This window comes from Lonchura striata, chromosome 31, assembly GCF_050655825.1.
Source record: "Lonchura striata isolate lonStrDom1 chromosome 31, ASM5065582v1, whole genome shotgun sequence".
NCBI classification, from domain to species: domain Eukaryota; kingdom Metazoa; phylum Chordata; class Aves; order Passeriformes; family Estrildidae; genus Lonchura; species Lonchura striata.
Genome location: NC_140733.1, coordinates 5,498,443 through 5,515,810, shown reverse-complemented (window position 1 = coordinate 5,515,810; position 17,368 = coordinate 5,498,443). Strand labels below are relative to the sequence as shown.

The 17,368-nt window shown below is 63.6% G+C and overlaps 1 protein-coding gene across 2 annotated transcripts in view; it reads right to left on the bottom strand.

Annotated features, from left to right (window-relative positions):
- Positions 1 to 17,368, bottom strand: part of ATP2B3 (ATPase plasma membrane Ca2+ transporting 3) — a 30,564-nt gene that overhangs the window by 5,026 nt on the left and 8,170 nt on the right. For both annotated transcript variants that reach the window (XM_085563471.1, XM_085563470.1), the window contains 10 exons: positions 16,839 to 17,053; positions 15,361 to 15,603; positions 13,225 to 13,466; positions 11,285 to 11,519; positions 9,617 to 9,802; positions 8,009 to 8,096; positions 7,821 to 7,927; positions 5,302 to 5,493; positions 3,859 to 4,072; positions 526 to 737 (listed from right to left, as the gene is read on the bottom strand). In XM_085563471.1, coding sequence (XP_085419597.1) covers positions 526 to 737; positions 3,859 to 4,072; positions 5,302 to 5,493; positions 7,821 to 7,927; positions 8,009 to 8,096; positions 9,617 to 9,802; positions 11,285 to 11,519; positions 13,225 to 13,466; positions 15,361 to 15,603; positions 16,839 to 17,053 — 1,934 coding nt within the window. The remainder of the gene's footprint in view (positions 1 to 525; positions 738 to 3,858; positions 4,073 to 5,301; positions 5,494 to 7,820; positions 7,928 to 8,008; positions 8,097 to 9,616; positions 9,803 to 11,284; positions 11,520 to 13,224; positions 13,467 to 15,360; positions 15,604 to 16,838; positions 17,054 to 17,368) is intronic.

The window sequence follows — 17,368 nt, the reverse complement described above, 5'->3', positions numbered from 1 at the left end:
CCCAAAATGTCCCCACTGTGTCCCTATGGGGGAGCAGCTGAAGGGCTTCCCCCCGAACTGCACGATCAGCACCTGGGGACACCAGGGGACACTGGGGTCACACATCCCCCCTGGCCACCCCCGTGTCCCCACATGTCCCCCCATGTCCCACCTGCACGGCGAAGGTGCCCAGGACGATGGCGCAGAAGATGGGGTTGGCGCAGACGCCCTCGAAGACATTCCTGGTTGTCCCCATGTGTGTCCCCACATGTCCCCCCATGTCCCTGCATGTCCCCCATGTCCCTCCATGTCCCCACGTGTCCCCACATGTCCCCTGTGTGTCCCCATGTCCCCGTGTCCCTGTGTGTCCCCGTGTCCCACCTGCACGGCGAAGGTGCCCAGGACGATGGCGCAGAAGATGGGGTTGGCGCAGACGCCCTCAAAGACGTTCCTGGGTGTCTCCATGTGTGTCCCCACATGTCCCCTGTGTGTCCCCATGTCCCCGTGTCCCTGTGTCCTGTGTCCCCACATGTCCCCGTGTCCCACCTGCACGGCGAAGGTGCCCAGGACGATGGCGCAGAAGATGGGGTTGGCGCAGACGCCCTCGAAGACGTTCCTCTCGCCGTGCAGCTTGCGCGCGTTGAGCTCGTTGAAGAGCTGCATCAGCACGAAGGTGTTGAAGATGATGGTGAAGTGCTCCGAGGGCGGCGCGTGCAGCGGGGCCGCGCGGCCGCTGTCGATGTCGAACAGCACCTCCCCTGCGGGACACCCGCGGGACACGCGTGGGGACGGGGACACGCGTGGGGACACCCGCGGGACACGCGTGGGGACGGGGACATGGAGACACCTGCAGGACACGCGTGGGGACGGGGACACCTGTGGGGACACCCGCGGGACACGCGTGGGGACGGGGACATGGAGACACCCGCGGGACACGCGTGGGGACGGGGACACCCGTGGGGACACCCGCGGGACACGCGTGGGGACAGGGACAGGGACACCCGCGGGACACGCATGGGGATGGGGACGGGGACACGGGAACACCTGTGGGGACATGGACAGGGACACAGGGACATGCGTGGGGACATGGACAAGGACACAGAGACACCCGCGGGACACGCTTGGGGACGGGGACGGGGACACGGGGACACCCGCGGGACACGCGTGGGGACATGGACAGGGACACGGGGTCACCCGTGGGACACGTGTGGGGACGGGGATGGGGACACAGGGACACCCGCGGGACACGCGTGGGGACAGGGAAATGGACGGGGACACCCACGGGACACGTGTGGGGATGTGGACGGGGACTCGGGGACACCCATGGGGACATGGACAGGGACATGGGGACATACATGGGGACACTCATGGGAACATGGACAAGGACACGGGGACACTCATGGGGACATGGGACAGGACATGGGGACACGCGTGGGGACACCTGTGGGGACATGGGGACACTTGTGGGGACACAGGGATACTCGTGGGGACACGGACAGGGACATGGGGACACCCATGGGGACATGGGGTCACTTGGGACATGGACAGGGACATGGGGACACTCATGGGGACACCCATGGGGACACAGGATAGGGACGCGGGGACATGGGGATACTCTTTGGGACATGGGGACACTCATGGGGACATGGGACAGGGACATGGGGACACTTGTGGGGACACAGCCGTGGGTGTGGGAAACCCTCCCATGATGTCCCTTGTCCCCTGACCAGTGACTCCATGTCCATGTCACTGACCAGTGAAGAGCAGGGTGAAGGTGACCAGCAGCTGGTAGGGATATGTCCCACCATGTCCCACCATGTCCCACCATGACCTATTGTGTCCCAATGTGTCCCATTGTGTCCCATTGTGTCCCATTGTGTCCCACCATGTCCCACCATGTCCCACCACGTCCCTATGGGTTCCCATCACCTGTGGGACCCTCCCATGACGTCCCCAGCGTCACTGACAGATGAAGAGCAGGGTGAAGGTGACCAGCAGCTGGGAGGGGATGTGTCCCACCATGTCCCATGGTGTCCCATAGTGTCCCATTGTGTCTCATTGTGTCCCATTGTGTTCCACCATGTTCCACCACGTCCCTATGGGTTCCCATCACCTGTGGGACCCTCCCGTGACGTCCCCAGCGTCACTGACCGGCGAAGAGCAGGGTGAAGATGACCAGCAGCTGGGAGGGGATGTGTCCCACCATGTCCCATGGTGTCCCATTGTGTCCCATTGTGTCCCATTGTGTCCCATTGTGTCCCACCACGTCCCTATGGGTTCCCATCACCTGTTGACCCTCCCGTGACGTCCCCAGCGTCACTGACCGGCGAAGAGCAGGGTGAAGGTGACCAGCAGCTGGTAGGGGATGTGTCCCACCATGTCCCACCGTGTCCCACCATGACCTATTGTGTCCCAATGTGTCCCATTGTGTCCCATTGTGTCCCACCATGTCCCACCATGTCCCACCATGTCCCACCACGTCCCTATGGGTTCCCATCACCTGTGGGACCCTCCCGTGACGTCCCCAGCGTCACTGACCGGCGAAGAGCAGGGTGAAGATGACCAGCAGCTGGTAGGGGATGTGTCCCACCATGTCCCACCGTGTCCCACCATGACCTATTGTGTCCCAATGTGTCCCATTGTGTCCCATTGTGTCCCACCATGTCCCACCATGTCCCATAGTGTCCCATTGTGTCCCATTGTGTTCCATTGTGTTCCACCATGTCCCATTGTGTCCCACCATGTCCCACCATGTCCCACCATGTCCCACCATGTCCCACCACGTCCCTATGGGTTCCCATCACCTGTGGGACCCTCCCATGACGTCCCCAGCGTCACTGACAGATGAAGAGCAGGGTGAAGGTGACCAGCAGCTGGGAGGGGATGTGTCCCACCATGTCCCATGGTGTCCCATAGTGTCCCATTGTGTCTCATTGTGTCCCATTGTGTTCCACCATGTTCCACCACGTCCCTATGGGTTCCCATCACCTGTGGGACCCTCCCGTGACGTCCCCAGCGTCACTGACCGGCGAAGAGCAGGGTGAAGATGACCAGCAGCTGGGAGGGGATGTGTCCCACCATGTCCCACCATGTCCCATAGTGTCCCATTGTGTCCCATTGTGTTCCATTGTGTTCCACCATGTCCCATTGTGTTCCACCATGTTCCACCATGTCCCACCACGTCCCCACGGGTTCCCATCACCTGAGGACCCTCCCGTGACGTCCCCAGCGTCACTGACCAGCGAAGAGCAGGGTGAAGATGACCAGTGGCTGGGAGGGGATGTGTCCCACCATGTCCCATGGTGTCCCATTGTGTCCCATTGTGTCCCATTGTGTCCCATTGTGTCCCACCACGTCCCTATGGGTTCCCATCACCTGTTGACCCTCCCGTGACGTCCCCAGCGTCACTGACCGGCGAAGAGCAGGGTGAAGGTGACCAGCAGCTGGTAGGGGATGTGTCCCACCATGTCCCACCGTGTCCCACCATGACCTATTGTGTCCCAATGTGTCCCATTGTGTCCCATTGTGTCCCACCATGTCCCACCATGTCCCACCATGTCCCACCACGTCCCTATGGGTTCCCATCACCTGTGGGACCCTCCCATGACGTCCCCAGCGTCACTGACAGATGAAGAGCAGTGTGAAGGTGACCAGCAGCTGGGAGGGGATGTGTCCCACCATGTCCCATGGTGTCCCATTGTGTCCCATTGTGTTCCACCATGTCCCATTGTGTTCCACCATGTTCCACAATGTCCCATGGTGTCCCATTGTGTCCCATTGTGTCCCACCACGTCCCATGGTGTCCCATTGTGTCCCACCATGTCCCTATGGGTTCCCATCACCTGTTGACCCTCCCATGACGTCCCCAGCGTCACTGACCGGCGAAGAGCAGGGTGAAGATGACCAGCAGCTGGTAGGCGGCGTGGCCCAGGATGTTGCGCAGCATGGTGCCGGACACCAGCGGGTGGTCGCGGCCGTAGGGCCGGCGCAGCAGCAGCGCCTCCGTGGGCGGCTCCGTGGCCAGCGCCAGCGAGGCCAAGGTGTCCATGATGAGGTTCACCCAGAGCATCTGCACCGCCTTCAGCGGCGAGTCCTGGGGGGACAAATGAGCTCAGGTGGGCTCAGGTGAGCTCAGGTGAGCTCAGGTGAGCTCAGGTGGGCACAGAGGGGCTCAGGTGAGCTCAGGTGACCTCAGGTGGGCACAGGCCAGCGAGGCCAAGGTGTCCATGATGAGGTTCACCCAGAGCATCTGCACCGCCTTCAGCGGCGAGTCCTGGATGGGACAAATGAGCTCAGGTGGGCACAGGTGGGCTCAGGTGGGCACAGAGGGGCTCAGGTGAGCTCAGGTGGGCTCAGGTGAGCTCAGGTGGGCACAGGCCAGTGAGGCCAAGGTGTCCATGATCAGGTTCACCCAGAGCATCTGCACCACCTTCAGCGGCGAGTCCTGGGGGGGACAAATGAGCTCAGGTGGGCTCAGGTGAGTTCAGGTGGGCACAGATGAGCTCAGGTGGGCACAGAGGGGCTCAGGTGGCTCAGAGGAATGGGACAGGTGAGCTCAGGTGAGCTCAGGTGGGCACAGGCCAGTGAGGCCAAGGTGTCCATGATCAGGTTCACCCAGAGCATCTGCACCACCTTCAGCGGTGAGTCCTGGGGGGACAAATGAGCTCAGGTGGGCACAGGTGGGCTCAGGTGGGCTCAGGTGGGCACAGAGGGGCTCAGGTGAGCTCAGGTGGGCTCAGGTGACCTCAGGTGGGCACAGGCCAGCGAGGCCAAGGTGTCCATGATCAGGTTCACCCAGAGCATCTGCACCGCCTTCAGCGGCGAGTCCTGGGCAGGACAAATGAGCTCAGGTGGGCTCAGGTGAGTTCAGGTGGGCACAGAGGGGCACAGGTGAGCTCAGGTGGGCTCAGGTGGGCACAGGTGGGCACAGGCCAGCGAGGCCAACGTGTCCATGATCAGGTTCACCCAGAAGATCTGCACCACCTTTATGCGAGTCCTGGGGGGGACAAATGAGCTCAGGTGGGCTCAGATGAGTTCAGGTGGGCACAGGAGGGCTCAGGTGAGCTCAGGTGGGCACAGGTGGGCTCAGGTGGCCCAGAGGAACGGGACAGGTGGGCACAGTTGGACTTTGTGATTCAGGCCCAGGTGACCCCACCTGCCCAGGTGAGCCCTCACCTGGGTGATGCAGGTACCGGTGATGGCCACCGTCCTACCCAGGTAAATGCCCCCTGTCCCCATGTCCCACCTGCCCAGGTGAGACCTTCCATGTCCCACCTGGCCAGGTGAGTCCTCCCCAAGTCCCACCTGGCCAGGTGAGCTCACCTGGGTGATGCAGGCGCCGGTGAAGGCCACGATGACGGCCACCACGTTGACGGTCAGCTGGAACTGCAGGAACTTGGCGATGCTGTCGTAGACGTTGCGGCCCCACATGACGGCCTTGACGATGCTCGAGAAGTTGTCGTCCGTCAGGATGATGTCCGAGGCCTCCTTGGCCACGTCCGTGCCCGCGATGCCCTTGGGGACACGGACAGGTGACCCCCAGGTGGCCACAGGTGACCCCAGGTGACCCCAGGTGGCCACAGGGATGGGGATCCCCATGGTAGATCCCCAAGGTGATCTCAAGGCAGGTGAGGGGACAGGACAATGTCCGAGGCCTCCTTGGCCACGTCCGTGCCCGCGATACCCTTGGGGACATGGACAGGTGACCCCCAGGTGGCCACAGGTGACCCCAGGTGACCCTCAGGTGGCCACAGGGATGGGGATCCCCATGGTAGATCCCCAATGTGACCCCAGGTGGGTGAGGGGACAGGACAATGTCCAAGGCCTCCTTGGCCACGTCCGTGCCCGCGATGCCCTTGGGGACACGGACAGGTGACCCCCAGGTGGCCACAGGGATGGGGAACCCCATGGTAGATCCCCAAGGTGATCTCAAGGCGGGTGAGGGGACAGGACAATGTCCGAGGCCTCCTTGGCCACATCTGTGCCCGCGATGCCCTTGGGGACATGGACAGGTGACCCTCAGGTGACCCTCAGGTGACCCCCAGGTGGCCACAGGGATGGGGAACCCCATGGTAGATCCCCAAGGTGATCTCAAGGCGGGTGAGGGGACAGGACAATGTCCGAGGCCTCTTTGGCCACGTCCGTGCCTGCGATGCCCTTGGGGACATGGACAGGTGACCCTCAGGTGACCACAAGGTGACCCTCAGGTGACCACAAGGTGACCACAGGTGACCACAGGTGACCACGGGGATGGGGAACTCCAAGGTGACCCCAAGGTGGCCAAAGCCATGCCCACAACACCCTTGGGGACATGGACAGGTGACCCCCAAGTGACCCCCAGGTGATCACAGGTGACCCCAGGTGAACCCAGGGATGGGGGGGGAGGGAATCCCCATTTTGGGAGGGAATCCCAATTTGGGGAGGGGTCCCAGGCTCCCATTTTTGGGGGAGAGCCTTGGGGTCCCATTTCAGGGAGGGGATCTCGGGATCCCAATTTGGGGAGGGGTCTCAGGGGTCTCAATTTGGGGAGGGGTCCTGGGAATCCCAATTTGGGGAGGGGTCTCAGGGGTCTCAATTTGGGGAGGGGTCCTGGGAATCCCAAACTGGGGAGGGGTCTCAGGGGTCCCAATTTGGGGAGGGGTTCTGAGGGTCCCAGTTCAGGAATGTTCTTCCATTTGGGAGAGGGGTCCTGTGGGGTCGCATTTTGGGGAGGGGGTCTCATTTTGAGGAGGGGTCCCAATATTTTGGGGAGGGGTCTCCAGAATCCCATTCTGGGGAGGGGTTCTGGGGGTCCCAATCAATGAGTGTTCTTGAGGGTCCCATTTTGGGGAGGGGGTCCCGCAATTTGGGGAGGGGTCCCTCTATTTGGGGAGGGGTCCCGCAATTTGAGAAGGGGTCCCGCAATTTGGGGAGAGGTGCCGCAATTTGGGGAGAGGTGCCGCAATTTGGGGAGGGGGTCCCGCAATTTGGGGAGTGGTCCCGCAATTTGAGAAGGGGTCCCGCAATTTGGGGAGGGGTCCCGCAATTTGGGGAGTGGTCCCGCAATTTGAGAAGGGGTCCCGCAATTTGGGGAGGGGTCCCGCAATTTGGGGAGTGGTCCCGCAATTTGAGAAGGGGTCCCGCAATTTGGGGAGGGGTCCCGCAATTTGGGGAGGGGTCCCGCAATTTGAGGAAGGGTCCCGCAATTTGGGGAGAGGTGCCACAATTTGGGGAGGGGTGCCGCAATTTGGGGAGGGGTCCCGCAATTTGAGGAAGGATCCCGCAATTTGGGGAGAGGTGCCACAATTTGGGGAGGGGTGCTGCAATTTGAGGAAGGGTCCCGCAATTTGGGGAGAGGTGCCACAATTTGGGGAGGGGTCCCTCTATTTGGGGAGGGGTCCTGTTATCTGGGGAGGGGACCCATTTCAGGGAGGGGTGCCGCAATTTGGGGAGGGGTCCCGCAATTTGGGGAGGGGTGCCGCAATTTGGGGAGAGGTGCCACAATTTGAGGAGGGGTCCCGCAATTTGGGGAGGGGTCCCGCAATTTGGGGAGTGGTCCCGCAATTTGAGAAGGGGTCCCGCAATTAGGGGAGGGGTGCCACAATTTGAGGAAGGGTCCCGCAATTTGGGGAGAGGTGCCACAATTTGGGGAGGGGTCCCGCAATTTGAGGAGAGGTGCCGCAATTTGAGGAGGGGTCCCGCAATTTGGGGAGGGGTCCCGCAATTTGGGGAGTGGTCCTGCAATTTGGGGAGTGGTCCCGCAATTTGAGAAGGGGTCCCGCAATTTGGGGAGGGGTCCCGCAATTTGAGGAAGGATCCCGCAATTTGGGGAGGGGTCCCGCAATTTGGGGAGGGGGCGTTACCATGGCGAACCCCACGTCGGCCTTTTTGAGGGCGGGGCCGTCGTTGGTGCCATCGCCGGTGACCGCCACCACCTGGCGCTGGTCCCCGATGGTGCTGTCGATGATCCCTGGGGACAGGCGGGGGGCACAGGTGAGACCCCCCACCCCGAGACCCCCGGGACCCCCGGGACCCCTCCCCAAATTCCCACCTTTCACCAGGGTGTGTTTGTCGGTGGGCGATGACCGCGCCAGGACCCTCAGCTTGGGCCACACCTTGTCCAGGCGCTCCTGCTCCACCTGGGGGGATTGGGGGGGTGAGACCCCCAGGGACCCTCCCCCGGACACCCCGAGACCCCCAGGGACACCCAGGGACACCCCGGGACATCCTGAGACCCCCAGGGACCCCCAGGGACCCTCCCCCGGACACCCCAAGACCCCCAGGGACCCCCCGGGACACCCCAAAACCCCTAGAGACCCCCCCCGGACACCCCGAGACCCCCAGAGACCCCCCGGGACACCCCGAGACCCCGAGAGACCCCACGGGACACCCCGAGACCCCCCTCGGGACACCCCAAAACCCCTAGAGACCCCCCCCGGACACCCCGAGACCCCCAGAGACCCCCCGGGACACCCCGAGACCCCGAGAGACCCCACGGGACACCCCGAGACCCCCCTCGGGACACCCCAAAACCCCCAGAGACCCCCCCCGGACACCCCGAGACCCCCAGAGACCCCCCGGGACACCCCGAGACCCCGAGAGACCCCACGGGACACCCCGAGACCCCCCTCGGGACACCCCAAAACCCTCAGGGACCCTCCCGGACACCCCGAGACACCCCGAGACCCCCAGAGACCCCCCGGGACACCCCGAGACCCCCAGGGACCCTCCCCCTGACACCCCGGGACCCCCAGGGACACCCCGGGACATCCTGAGACCCCCAGGGACCCCCCCGGGACACCCCAAAACCCCCAGGGACCCTCCCGGACACCCCGAGACCCCCAGGGACCCCCCCAGTGCCCCCAGTCGCCTTCCCAGTACTCCCAATTCTCCTCCCAGTAATCCCAGTCCCCCTCCCAGTCCCTCCAGCAGTGTCCAGTGTCCCCAGTTGCTGTCCCAGTCCCTCCCAGTGTCCCCCAGTGTCCCCAATCCCCATCCCAGTGTCCCCAGTCCCCCTCCCAGTCCCTCCCAGTGTCCCCCAGTGTCCCCAATCCCCATCCCAGTGTCCCCAATCCCCATCCCAGTGTCCCCCAGTGTCCCCAGTCCCCCTCCCAGTGTCCCCAGTCCCCATCCCAGTGTCCCCCAGTGTCCCCAGTCCCCCTCCCAGTGTCCCCAGTCCCCATCCCAGTGTCTCCCAGTGTCCCCAGTCCCTGCCGGTGCCACCTCGCCGCGGTCGTTGCGGATGCGCCGGTTGAAGTCCTTCCCCTCCAGGCAGAGCCAGTCCCTCCCAGTGTCACCCAGTGTCCCCAATCCCCATCCCAGTGTCCCCAGTCCCCCTCCCAGTCCCTCCCAGTGTCCCCCAGTGTCCCCAATCCCCATCCCAGTGTCCCCAATCCCCATCCCAGTGTCTCCAGTCCCCATCCCAGTGTCCCCAGTCCCCATCCCAGTGTCCCCCAGTGTCCCCAGTCCCCCTCCCAGTGTCCCCAATCCCCCTCCCAGTCCCTCCCAGTGTCCCCCAGTGTCCCCAATCCCCATCCCAGTGTCCCTAATCCCCCTCCCAGTCCCTCCCAGTCCCTCCCAGTGTCCCAAGTCCCCATCCCAGTGTCCCCAGTCCCCATCCCAGTGTCCCCAGTCCCCCTCCCGGTGCTCCCGGTGCCACCTCGCCGCGGTCGTTGCGGATGCGCCGGTTGAAGTCCTTCCCCTCCAGGCAGAGCCAGTCGCCGCCGCCGCCCGCGGGGAGGATCCCGCACTTGGCGGCGATGGCGCGCGCCGTGTCCAGGTTGTCGCCTGTCACCATCCGCACCGTGATCCCCGCGCGCTGGCACTTCCGGATGGCCTCGGGCACCTGCCGCACGCACCCGTCCCCGCTGTCCCTGTCCTGTCCCCGCTGTCCCCGTCCTGTCCCCGTCCTGTCCCCGCTGTCCCCGTCTTGTCCCCGCTGTCCTCCCAGTGTCACTGTCCTGTCCCCGTCCTGTCCCCGTCCTGTCCCCGCTGTCCCCGCAGTGCCACCGTCCTGTCCCCGCTGTCCCCGTCCTGTCCCCGCTGTCCTCCCAGTGTCACCGTCCTGTCCCCGCTGTCCCCGTCCTGTCCCCGCTGTCCCCGTCTTGTCCCCGCAGTGCCACCGTCCTGTCCCCGTCCTGTCCCCGTCCTGTCCCTGCTGTCCCCGTCCTGTCCCCGTCCTGTCCCCGTCCTGTCCCCGCTGTCCCCACTGTCCCCGTCCTGTCCCCGTCCTGTCCCCGTCCTGTCCCTGCTGTCCCCGTCCTGTCCCCGCAGTGCCACCGTCCTGTCCCCGCTGTCCCCGTCTTGTCCCCACTGTCCCCGCAGTGACACCGTCCTGTCCCCGCTGTCCCCGTCTTGTCCCCACTGTCCCCGTCCTGTCCCCGTCTTGTCCCCGCAGTGCCACCGTCCTGTCCCCGCTGTCCCCGTCCTGTCCCCGCTGTCCTCCCAGTGTCACTGTCCTGTCCCCGCTGTCCCCCGTGTACCCTTTCCCTCGTCTCCGACGTCCCCGTGTGTCCCTCCATGTCCCCTCCCTGTCCCCCCCATGTCCCCCTGCCCCCCATGTCCCTCCATGTCCCCCCATGTTCCCCCATGTCCCCACACCCCCCATGTGCTCACACCGCCCCACGCCCCCTCTATGTCCCCCCACGCCCCCCAAGTCCTCCCATGTCCCCCCATGTCCCCCTGCCCCCCATGTCCCCCCATGTTCCCTAAGTCCCGATGTCCCCATGCCCCCCCATGTCCCCTCTGTGTCCCCACAAGTCCCCATATCCCCCTGCCCCCCATGTCCCCCATGTCCCCACGCCCCCCATGTTCCCCCATGTCCCCTCTGTGTCCCCACAAGTCCCCATGTCCCCCATGTCCCCACGCCCCCCATGTCCCCCTGCCCCCCATGTCCCCCCATGTCCCCTCTGTGTCCCCACGCCCCCCATGTCCCCCCATGTCCCCCATGTCCCCACGCCCCCCATGTCCCCCTGCCCCCCTATGTCCCCTCTGTGTCCCCACAAGTCCCCATATCCCCTTGCCCCCCATGTCCCCACGCCCCCCATGTCCCCCCATGTCCCCCTGCCACCCATGTTCCCCCATGTCCCCACGCCCCCCATGTCCCCCCATGTCCCCTCTGTGTCCCCACAAGTCCCCATGTCCCCCCATGTCCCCCTGCCCCCCATGTCCCCCCATGTCCCCTCTGTGTCCCCACAAATCCCCATATCCCCCCGCCCTCCACGCCCCCCATGTCCCCCTGCCCCCCATGTCCCCCCATGTCCCTTCCGTGTCCCCACAAGTCCCCATGTCCCCCTGCCCTCCACGCCCCCCATGTCCCCCTGCCCACCTCGGGCCGCACGGGGTCCTCGATGCCCACGATGGCGATGCAGGTGAGCTCGCTGACCACCGCGGCCTCGTCGTCCCAGGGGGGCTCGGGCCGGGGGGGGAAATCGCGGAAGGCGAGGGCGAGGGTCCGCAGCCCCCCCGCCGCCATCGGCTCCACCACGCGCCGCACCAGCTCCTCCCGCTCCGAGCCCCCCAAAACCCGCGGGGAGCCCCCCGCGTCCAGCATCGAGGTGCACCTGGGGGGGACAGGTGGGTCAGGGGGACATGGGGAGGGGGCTCGGGGGGACAGGTGGGCCTGGGGGACATGGGGAGGGGGCTCGGGGGGTCTCAGGTGGGCCTGGGGGACATGGGGAGGGGGCTCTGGAGGGTCTCAGGTGGGTCAGGGGGACATGGGGAGGGGGCTCTGGAGGGTCTCAGGTGGGCCTGGGGGACATGGGGAGGGGGCTCTGGAGGGTCTCAGGTGGGTCAGGGGGACATGGGGAGGGGGCTCAGTGGGACAGGTGGGTCAGGAGGACATGGGGAGGGGGCTCGGGGGGACAGGTGGGCCTGGGGGACATGGGGAGGAGGCTCTGGAGGGTCTCAGGTGGGTCAGGGGGACATGGGGAGGGGGCTCAGTGGGACAGGTGGGTCAGGAGGACATGGGGAGGGGGCTCGGGGGGGCAGGTAGGTCAGGGGGTCATGGGGAGGGGGCTCGGGGGGACAGGTAGGTCAGGGGAGGGGGCTCAGGGGGTCCCAGGTGGGTCAGGGGGACATGGGGAGGGGGCTCGGGGGGTCCCAGGTGGGTCAGGGGGACATGGGGAGGGGGCTCAGGGGGGTCCCAGGTGGGTCAGGGGGACATGGGGAGGGGGCTCAGGGGGTCCCAGGTGGGTCAGGGGGTCCTGCTGGGTCTAGGATGGAGCTAGAGCACCCTCGGGTCAGCGCTCATGGGCCTGCCTGCCCAGGTGTGCGCCCAGGTGTGTCCCCAGGTGTCCCCAGATGTTCCCAGGAGTGCCCCCAGGTGTGGCCAGGTGCCTCCAGGTGTGTCACCAGTTGTGCCCAGGTGTGCCCAGGTGACACCAGGTGTGCCCCCAGGCGTGCCCAGGTGTGCCCCCAGGTGTGGCCCAGGTGGCCCCGGGTGTGCCCAGGTGTGCCGGGGTGTGCCCAGGTACCCCCAGGTATTCCCAGGTGTGCCCAGGTGTGCCCAGGTGTGCCCTCACCTGCGCAGCACCATCTCGGAGGCGCCCTTGCAGAGCAGGCGGTAGTGGTGCTCACGGCCCTGCCTGCCCAGGTGTGCCCCCAGGTGTGCCCCCAGGTGTGCCCAGGTGTGCCCAGGTGTGCCCTCACCTGCGCAGCACCATCTCGGAGGCGCCCTTGCAGAGCAGGCGGTAGTGGTGCTCATGGCCCTGCCTGCCCAGGTGTGCCCCCAGGTGTGCCCAGGTGTGCCCCCAGGTGCCCCCAGGTGCCCCCAGGTGTGCCCTCACCTGTGCAGCACCATCTCGGAGGCGCCCTTGCAGAGCAGGTGGTAGTGGTGCTCATGGCCCTGCCTGCCCAGGTGTGCCCCCAGGTATTCCCAGGTACCCCCAGTTGTACCCAGGTGCCCCCAGGTGTACCCAGGTGTGCCCAGGTGCCCCCAGGTGTGTGCCCAGGTGTGCCCTCACCTGCGCAGCACCATCTCGGAGGCGCCCTTGCAGAACAGGCGGAAGCCGCCGCCGGGCCGGCGGGTCACGGTGCTCATAGCCCTGCCTGCCCAGGTGTGCCCCCAGGTGCCCCCAGGTGTGCCCAGGTGTGCCCCCAGGTATTCCCAGGTACCCCCAGGTGTACCCAGGTGCCCCCTCACCTGCGCAGCACCATCTCGGAGGCGCCCTTGCAGAGCAGGCGGTAGTGGTGCTCATGGCCCTGCCTGCCCAGGTGTGCCCCCAGGTGTACCCAGGTGTGCCCAGGTGCCCCCAGGTGTGCCCTCACCTGCGCAGCACCATCTCGGAGGCGCCCTTGCAGAGCAGGCGGAAGCCGCCGCCGGGCCGGCGGGTCACGGTGCTCATGGACTTGCGCTCGGAGTTGAAGGTGAACACCTTGACCAGGTGCTCCTCGGGCACCTGCGCCCGCTCGGCCTCGGGGTCGCGGCCCAGGGCCAGCGCCAGCCCCAGCAGGGCGCACTCGGTCTTGTTGCCCACGTGGCGAGGGAGAGCCCCGGGGGCCTCGGGGGGCTGCGGGGGCAGGTAAGGGGGCAGGTAAGGGGGTGGGGAGGGTAAAGGGGTGGGGAGGGTAAATGGGGCAGGTAAATGGGGTGGGGGCAGGTAAATGGGGCAGGTAAAGGGGGTAGGGGCAAGTAAGGGGGCAGGTAAGGGGGTGGGGGAGGGTAAAGGGGGCAGGTAATGGGAGTGGGGCCAGGTAAGGGGGCAGGTAAGGGGGCAGGTAAAGGGGGTGGAGGAGGGTAAAGGGGGCAGGTAAGGGGGTGGGGAGGGTAAAGGGGGCAGGTAAGGGGGTGGGGGAGGATAAAAGGGGTGGGGAGGGTAAATGGGGCAGGTAAATGGGGTGGGGGCAGGTAAATGGGGCAGGTAAAGGGGGTAGGGGCAAGTAAGGGGGCAGGTAAGGGGGTGGGGGAGGGTAAAGGGGGTGGGGAGGGTAAAGGGGGCAGGTAAAGGGGGTGGGGAGGGTAAAGGGGGCAGGTAAAGGGGGTGGGGGCAGATAAATGGGGCAGGTAATGGGGGTGGGGGCAGGTAAGGGGGCAGGTAAAGGGGGTGGGGAGGGTAAATGGGGCAGGTAAAGGGGGTGGGGGCAGGTAAATGGGGTGGGGAGGGTAAATGGGGCAGGTAAATGGGGTGGGGGCACATAAAAAGGGCAGGTAAAGGGGGTGGGGAAGGTAAAGGGGGCAGGGGCAGGTAAAGGGGGCAGGTAAAAGGAGCAGGGGCAGATAAATGGGGCAGGTAATGGGGGTGGGGGCAGGTAAATGGGGCGGGTAAAGGGGGTGGGGGAGGTAAAGGGGGCAGGGGCAGGTAAAGGGGGCAGGTAAACAGGGTGGGGGCAGATAAATGGGGCAGGTAAAGGGAGTAGGGACAGGTGAAGGGAGCAGTTATGGTGACAGGGGCAAACAAAGGAGGCATAGAGACCCTCGTTAGTGTCACACACCCCAAAACCCCCCAAAATTCCCCCAAAACCCCCCAAAATCACCCCCAAAACCCCCTCCCAGTGCTCCCAGTGTCCCTCACCAGTATCTTGCTGGTGTAGGCGCTGTTGATGGCGATGGCCTGGGTCCATAACCCCCCAAAAACTCCCATAAAACCCTCAAAAACCCCCTCAAATCCCCCAAAACCCCCCAAAATCACCCCCAAAACCCCCTCCCAGTGCTCCCAGTGCCCCTCACCAGTATCTTGCTGGTGTAGGCGCTGTTGATGGCGATGGCCTGGGCATATGACCCCCCAAAAACTCCCCTAAAACCCCCCAAAACCCCCCCAAAATCACCCCCAAAACCCCGTCCCAGTGCTCCCAGTGTCCCTCACCAGTATCTTGCTGGTGTAGGCGCTGTTGATGGCGATGGCCTGGGCACATAACCCCCCAAAAACTCCCCTAAAACCCCCCAAAACCCCCCAAATCCCCCCAAAATCACCCCCAAAACCCCCTCCCAGTGCTCCCAGTTGCCCTCACCAGTATCTTGCTGGTGTAGGCGCTGTTGATGACAATGGCCTGGGTATGTGACCCCCCCCAAAAACTCCCCTAAAACCCTCAAAAACCCCCTCAAATCCCCCCAAACCCCCCAAAATCACCCCCCAGCCCCCTCCCAGTGCTCCCAGTGTCCCTCACCAGTATCTTGCTGGTGTAGGCGCTGTTGATGGCGATGGCCTGGGCATGTGACCCCCCCAAAAACTCCCCCAAATCCTCCGAAATTCCCTCCAAAACCCCCCCATAACCCCCCAAATCCCACCCCAGCCCCCTCCCAGTGCTCCCAGTGCCCCTCACCAGTATCTTGCTGGTGTAGGCGCTGTTGATGGCGATGGCCTGGGTCCATAACCCCCCAAAAACTCCCCTAAAACCCCCCAAAACCCCCCAAATCCCCCCAAAATCACCCCAAAACCCCCTCCCAGTGCTCCCAGTGCCCCTCACCAGTATCTTGCTGGTGTAGGCGCTGTTGATGGCGATGGCCTGGGCCAGCAGGTCCAGCGTTGGGGGGGCCAGCGCGGCCGGGGCCGGGGGGTGGCTGAAGTGGGACCCCCCCACGAAGGCCTGGACCACCGTCATGCGGTTGGTGGTCAGCGTGCCCGTCTTGTCCGAGCAGATGGCCGTGGCGTTGCCCATGGTCTCGCAGGCGTCCAGGTGCCGCACCAGGTTGTTGTCCTTCATCATTTTCTGGGGGGAAAAAGGAGGGAGTTTGGGGAAAAATGAGGGGAAATGGGGAAAAAATGGGGGGAAATGGGGAAAAAATGGGGGGAAATTGGGAAAAAATGGGGAGAAATGGGGAAAAAATGGGGGGAAATTGGGAAAAAATGGGGGGAAATGGGGAAAAAATGGGGGGAAATGGGGAAAAAATGGGGGGAAATTGGGAAAAAACGGGGGGAAATGGGGAGTAAAGAGGGGGAAATTGGAGTAGGTTGTGGTTCTTCATCATTTTCTGGGGGGGAAAAGGAGGGAATTTGGGGAAAGAATGGGGGGAAATGGGGGAAATTAAGAAAAAATGGGGGGAAATGGGGAGTAAAGAAGGGGAAATGGGAGTAGGTTGTTGTCCTTCATCATTTTCTGGGGTAAAAGGAGGGAATTTGGGGAAAAAATGGGGGGAAATGGTGGAAAAAGGGGGGAATAGGGGAAAAAAGGGGGGAAATTGGGGAAACATGGGGGGAAATGGGGAGTAAAGAGGGGGAAATTGGAGTAGGTTGTTGTCCTTCATCATTTTCTGGGGGGAAAGGAGGGAATTTGGGGAAAAAATGGGGGGAAATTGGGGGAAAAGGGGGGGAATAGGGAAGAAAATGGGGGGAAATTGGGAAAAAATGGGGGGAAATGGGGAGTAAAGAGGGGGAAATTGGAGTAGGTTGTGGTTCTTCATCATTTTCTGGGGGGGAAAATGAGGGAATTTGGGAAAAATGGGGGGGAAATGGAAAAAAAGATGAAAATGGGAAGAATTAGGGGGGGAATGGGGGAGAAATGGGGAAAATATGGGGGAAATGGGGGAGAAATGGGGAAAATATGGGGAAAATGGGGGAAAAAAGGGGAAAATATGGGGAAAATGGGGGAAAATGGGAGCAGGTTGTGGTTTTTCATCATTTTCGGGGGGGGGAAATGAGGGAATTTGGGAAAAATGGGGGGGAAATGGAAAAAAATATGAAAATGAGAAAAACAAGGGGGGAATGGGGGAGAAATGGGGAAAATATGGGGAAAATGGGGGAGAAATGGGGAAAATATGGGGAAAATGGGGGAAAATCGGAGCAGGTTGTGGTTCTTCATCATTTTCTGGGGGGAAAAAATGAAGGAATTTGGGGAAAAACGAGAGAGGAGCGAGGAAAATGGGGGGAAACCGTGACAAACGGACACGGCTGGGCACGAACAGAGCGGTGACGGACAGACGGCCACGGAGGGACAGACGGCCCCACCTTGACGGAGTAGGCCAGCGAGATGGTGACGGCCAGCGGGAGCCCCTCGGGGACGGCCACCACCAGCACGGTGACGCCGATGATGAAGAACTTGACCCAGTACTGGACGTAGACCGGGGCGCACTCGGCCAGCCAGGGCCGGCCCTGCACCACGAAGGTCTCGATGACGAAGTAGAGCACGAGGATGATGACGGTGATGGCCGACATGGCCAGGCCTGCGCGGGGACACCCTCAGGACACGTCCCCCAAGGTGGCCGTGTCCTTGTCACCCCGTTTGGGGACACCAAACTCTTTGATCTGTGTGGTCACTCGGGTCAGTTTGGCTTGGAGCACTGATCTGCTGTTTCTCAGGGTGTGTCCCCACCCTGGGCCCGATGTCCCCACCCTCAGGACACGTCCCCCAAGGTGGCCGTGTCCTTGTCACCCTGCTTGGTGACACCAAACTCTTTGATCTGTGTGGTCACTCAGGTCAGTTTGGCTTGGAGCACTGATCTGTTGTTTCTTGGGGTGTGTCCCCACCCTGGGCCCAA